Below are 6,260 nucleotides of genomic sequence, written 5' to 3'. Positions count from 1 at the left end.
GCTTCGCTTTTATGGATGTTGTCATCCTTGTTCAATTATTTGTCAGAAATTCATTAAACACTGAATTTTTTTTCTAAGATGCTTGTATGTAATTGAAAATTTTCTAAAATATATCCCACTGTAGCTGATTTGGTTTAAATAAAAATGTTTTAAATTTTTTTATTGATTCATTTGAATTTGATTAAAAGTGTTTTATTATAATCATTGTTTATACCTGCTAATTTTTTATTTGTATAATTCTGTTTAAAATATATCACAAAATAAAATTCAAACTAATTTGTAAAAACATTATCTAAATCAAAAAGAAAAGAAACATTAAGTTTTTTTTTTTAAATCTAGAATTGTGCCTCTGGGAAAAGATATCCATGAGCAGACCAAGGAACATTGAATGGAAGATAAGACACAGCAATACTCTCAAGTGTGGCTGCTTCCATTAGCATGATGTAGCTCCTCTTTAAGTTTCCATCAAACACAATAGTAAAAAGTACTCCATCATCCTCTGGAAGAGATTCTCCAGGTGTTGGAAAGAACCAGACTTCAGATACATAATGGTTCTCTTTGTACCATACCTTGTCTCCTCCATCTTTGCAAAGATCTTTCTTTACAATTGCTGTTCTGGTGTAGTCAATCAGTGAGTTTCCATACAAGTAACAGTAAGGCTTGCCTGAAACATCAAATGCCTAATTAGTTTACTTTTAAACATAAGCTTTTTACTTCCTAAAATGTTTTTTTCCAGATTCAAAAAATTAAATTCAGCAAATCTTTAGGCTAACCTCTGTATTTTTCATTAATAACAGGGAAGTCCAGCATGTTGACAAAGGGATTGTTGACACTGTCAACAAATATAGATTTGGTGACAGTATTGTTTTGCAAGTTTATTTTCCATCTTGAGAACTCATCTGACTTCACATGCTTCCAGTCAGTCGTCTTTGGTGGATTGAAGATTTTACCTGAGAACAAAATTAATTTTCATAAACAAAGCATTATCCAATTTTTTATTTGTTTAGGATTCAAATTTAATATCACATTAAGAATTACCTACAGTTAAGTAGTCTTTTAGAGCATTAGGATTTTTCTCACACAGATCTACAACTAGTTCGTTCTATATAAAAGTAAACTGTAATGCATTGATTAATGATTATGTATTCATGATAATTACAATTAAAAATTTGTAAGGTTAAAACTTACTTTATTAATCTGATAGGCATTAGCATGATGTAGAGAATACATTGGTCGAGTGGTCAGATGTCTGACACTTCCATCCTTGCGTTTGATGACATAAACATCAGTATCAGTTTTTTCCTTCCAGGATATGGCCTCCATAATGTGAAACTTTTTTGCCATTATATCCTAAATCATAGTTAAATTTCATATACTGCATATTTAGCTGTCACAACAATAGCTTTTTTTCCCCATTCAACTAATCTGTTGTTCAGCTCTTGAAATTTGTAGGACATGTTAGACTTTGAGTAGTAATCTTAAATTTGTGGATGACTGTAATATGTTCCCTTATTTACCTTTGATTGAAGTTATGTAATCAAGGCCATATGTTTTCTTAATTTTGCAAATTAGGAATTAACTTGCTAATGTATCGAAGGGAATGTAACAAAGACGACAATTTTCCTTCCTCCAATGTTTGACAAGCGCAGCATGGTGCGCATTGTTATGGTCTCCGACACGCTCATTCCTTTGTTCTAACAGAGAATGTGTGTAACAGACGCATTATGCCTTGGAAAAGGCATTTGAACTCGAATAAAACCTACTGTAAGCCTGTTCTGCTTGCATTAGATATACCCAGGTAATGCTTATTCATGCGTGATGTTTATAATGGCCTTGATCTGATCAATTGCCAATAGTCAATGGCAATCGGTCTTTGTTTGTTATGAAAATCCAAGTATTTCAATCTGTGCATTTATCGATGTTATTAAAGTATTCTATTTAATAGTTATTATGATATAAATTTTTGCTTTATCTTATTTTAGTATATATATGTAATGTAATGTGTTCTTTTTTGTTTTAGTTGCATGGTTTTCATCCTTTTGGAATAAAAAGATTTGAAATCAATCTGGTTGTTTATATCTAATAGAACAGCAAGCCGCGGTTTGACTCTCACTCACTTAATATTTCGAGATTGGTCCTGCGGCGAAACAGCTAACAAGAACCAAACTGGAATCATTTTATTTTCAAATGCACTTACCAATGGATCAGCATCCAGTGGGTACATGAATAAAACAATATAGTCTTCAGTTACAGAGAAACTGTGAACCATTGAGGTCTTAGCTGGCTTAAAGACAGAAATAACTTCAGGTTCACTGAAAGAATCAGAAGGTCTGTAGCGTTGAATCTCCACAAACTTGTTTCCTATTCATATAAGATTTTCTATTGTTAAAATTTGAAAACAATATTGTATGATAATATAAATGCAATAGATACTTTAGGCTTCTTGCATTGAGAGAACTAAACAAAACATACCAATAACATCAACCTTTGTCATGAACCAAAGAGTGTTGTCTGTTCCGGGTTCTCTCAGGGGATGAGCACAGCCAGTAACTGGAAATGGAATCATTTTTGGCAGGTAAAGGCCTGAAGTAAAATTAAATATTAAGTATAGCTATTATTAATATGTATTTTTTATTTGAGAAACACTTACAAATAAGATATGTGACAAGATTAGATAAAAACATAAGATTATTTACAGTGAAAAAATATGAATAATTTTATTATAAATCGGAATATGTCTTTAGAATATAATTTGTGTTTAATCGAAAGACATATCTAACGACGCCAGAGCTGCTGCGAGGTCTTCGTTATTAACTTCCATATCGGAGGGTTCATCGTCCGGTTCTGATAACAGTGAAGGATCTGGATAGCTTGACAGGTAGTGCAGAGCTGGATCTTTAAAAGCGTAGCCGTGGCCGTAGTCGTGGTCAGAGTTACAGCCACCAACCTAATAGCGATCTTTAAATCATATTAACCACGCCTAATCGTGGCCACAAAAAAAAATGCGATCTTTAAATCATATTGACAACGCGTAGTTGTAATCATAGCGTGGTTAACCACGCTAAAAATGACCACAGTCCGTTGGTGTGGCTAAAGCGTTGCTAACGCCACGAAGACAGCTGCTTTTGATAATTTTAACGTAAAACTATTGAAAACGTAAATTATAATTGTTAAATGAATGTATGAATAATTGTACGGGCATGGAATATTTTATTTAAAAACTATCATAAAAATATTTTAATTGTGGTTTTTATAAATAATAAAATAAAAGTAAATTATAAAAGTTAGGATGTAGTTTATTTATATGATGTATAAAATAACGTACGGGCATGGAATGATTTGTTAATATTGAACCGTCATGTATGGGTATTGGGTAATACTAATAAAGTATGTTGCCTGTGTTACATAAAGAGACAGTTTTTAGGAAATTAATATGATAAAACTATAAATATACTTAAATTAAATTAAATTCTTTTGGGGATTTATTACTGCAATATTATTGATAAGGTTGGAATATGATTACATTTTTTAAATTTTAGTAATTGAATGTATTTTTTTATTTATATTGAATTTATTGGACTCTCCCTTTGTCTTGTATGTAGTGGCTGTCTGTCCAGCCGTGCTGGGCAATTGGCCGGGCGTGCAATGTCGTGCTGTGCCATGCCCCGCCCCGGCACGATATAGGCCATACCAGCCATTGGCTCATGCCCTTAATAATATGTAAATATTACAAACATTTAAAATGTGTTATTAAAATAGTAATTTTGTATAAAATATAATTTCATTTCTCTGATGAAAATAATTTATTTTTAGGTGGGCCATAAAAGATTTTAGATATCCATAATTCTAGGATAGCCGGCATTGCACTTCTGTAAAATCATTTAAAAATCCATGTTTTATTAGCAGCACTGTGGCGACGACTACGGCTACAGCTACAACCACAGCTACGCCTATGACAACGACTACAACTACAACTACAGCCATGACTACGGCCACGGCTACAGCCACGCCAACGGCTACACATTTAAAGATCCAGCTCAGGTGAGATGCCAGAAATGTTAACTCGGTACATGATGAGTCATCCGTCTTCTCAGAGCTGGTAGTAGTAGTACCATTTGTAGTACTACATGTTTGATTGCTTTGTGATGTGGTGCTGCAGGGTATAGCAGTTTTTGTGAAGCAGGTGGTCCGGTTTGGATTTTTTATAGCTGCAACCCAGCTGTAGAAGGATTCTGCGTCCTTGTTGTTGATGAGGGGTAGTGCGGGGACCTGCTTTATTGTGATAGTCTTGAGGTAGGAGGACAGAGTGTTTGAGGCTCCTCTTGTCAGGTCATGGGTGAATGGAACAGGAAGGGAGCGGCCAAAAATTGCGGTTGGGGGGATAAATTCAACCTTATCTATTCTTAACATGGGATAAAACGCCATAAATTTATTTAAGTAAAGTATGTATTCACTCATGCTATCGAAAGGGAAGGAGGGGGTAATGAGGTGGTGAGGGATTGAACAACAGTTACGTGAAAAGTGAGGCAAAGGACCAAACAGCTTTATTTTACCCTTAAAACCTAATTGTATATCTGAGATAAGATGGCAAGTTTCAGCAATGAGACTATTGATTTGTTTGTCCGTTAAAAATTTTTGATTTTCCATATGGTAAACACCATCTTTTTTGAAATGATTACTTTTACTAAAAATGTGATTTCCCAAAAAGAGTAAAACTAAAGTATCATATAAATTTGATGATAAAGGTAATTTAATCCCCTTGGTGTTGTTAAAAAAATCTCCACCTTTACATAAATCAATGACGTCAAAACCCGAGTTTGTTGCGGAATCCATGATTTTATCAACACAGTTTTTCAGTATAGAGGTGCCCAAAAGAACAAGTTTTGTTTTAGCAATGGGAGGGGTGTTTGAACTGCCAGAGAAACCACCAAAGAGGGCGTCAGAGCTAGGGATAGTGAGGGGGGAGGAAGGGGGAGATAACTATAAAAATATTACTCTATCTGTTTGGAAAAAATCTTTAACATGCAAAATTTGGATAAAAATCTTACCCATGGATGATAAGTCTGATATATTGAAGCGCATAGCACTTGGAGAGTCTGTCAAAGCCATGTACATTCCTTTTTCTTTATCCTTGGCTCCAAATCTCCAGACCATGGGGTTAAAATTATCAAAAGCTGTTCCTTCTTTCATCTTATACAAATAAGTTGATATTATCATGACATTTCTAAATAGTTATTAAATAATAAAGATAAATTAGCTGATTTACCTTTGTCATTATTTTTAACAATTCTAAGAAATTCCAATCATTTCTTTTATCAAGAAAAGCATTGAGGGTTAGTTGTGGAACTAATTCCTTCTTTTCTACAGATTCGAGGTAATTCTTTGATTCTAACATTCTTCCACTGAAGAGTACCTAAGATAGGATATCATATACATATATACTTTAAACTAAACTAATTTTTTATACTTTAAGGTTTGCTGGTACCCTAAGGCTGCTAGAATGGTGTTTTTCCAAAAATTACTATTCCATATTGAAAGGGCATTCACCCACTCCCCTCTAAGTGTTAAAGTTTAAGCAAAGAGATATACAGAAAATAAAATTTTTTTTAACACCTTGTCTCCGATGAACTTGAAAGAGTGAAGCTTAGCAAATCCATCCAGCCAATTGTTCATTTGCCTGCGGCTAGATCCAAAGCTGTGTTGTCCAGGTCCATTTCTTACATAGGTTCCATACAACCAGTTAGGTACCTATTATAATTCAATTGCTGCTGTAAAGAACTTAATTAATTTAATAAGTTAACAGAATGAATAATAAGGACTTGGTTTTTACCTTAGATCCCTTTTCCCATTCTAAAGGAATGTCATGAAATTCTTCAATATTGTCACTAAGATATTCAATCCAGCCAACATTTTCCCCATTTCCTATAAATATTATTTTTTTAATACTTTATTGGTGGTCAGACAATGGACAAGAGAAATTGTGATGTAAATTAGTCAAACTAATCATTAAACAAAAAAAAAATAGATTTTCTTATAAAAATAAATATAGCACAACTAACAAACACTGTTGAGGATGGTTTACTTTGTAGAATACTTTTAATAGTTTAATAATTGAAATAATCTAAAACATTTGTTATAATTGCTCTAAAAATTTCTAATTTGATCTTTACCTAAGTGTAAATTTACCACAGTAAGTATTAAAGTTACTACCAACATAATTAAAAGAGTTCTAAATTATTTTTTTCTGTTCCTTTTTATAT

The 6,260-nt window shown here is 33.1% G+C and overlaps 1 protein-coding gene across 1 annotated transcript; it reads right to left on the bottom strand.

The window, feature by feature from the left end:
• Positions 1–257: 257 nt before the first annotated feature.
• On the bottom strand, positions 258–5,919 carry LOC145333733 (carotenoid-cleaving dioxygenase, mitochondrial-like). Its single transcript, XM_080178945.1, has 10 exons — positions 5,831–5,919; positions 5,614–5,748; positions 5,267–5,413; positions 5,049–5,190; positions 2,473–2,583; positions 2,198–2,361; positions 1,189–1,350; positions 1,039–1,102; positions 774–950; positions 258–664 (listed from the first exon to the last, which is right to left on the bottom strand). The coding sequence occupies exons 2-10, from the start codon at positions 5,671–5,673 to the stop codon at positions 336–338; spliced, it is 1,356 nt and encodes a 451-aa protein (XP_080035071.1). The 5' UTR covers positions 5,674–5,748; positions 5,831–5,919; the 3' UTR covers positions 258–335.
• Positions 5,920–6,260: the final 341 nt, after the last annotated feature.

Source organism: Acartia tonsa, chromosome 12 (genome assembly GCF_053477335.1).
Source record: "Acartia tonsa isolate MP-2025a chromosome 12, ASM5347733v1, whole genome shotgun sequence".
NCBI classification, from domain to species: domain Eukaryota; kingdom Metazoa; phylum Arthropoda; class Copepoda; order Calanoida; family Acartiidae; genus Acartia; species Acartia tonsa.
Note: the sequence above shows the minus strand (reverse complement) of the source record. Positions and strands in the feature narration are given on the sequence as shown.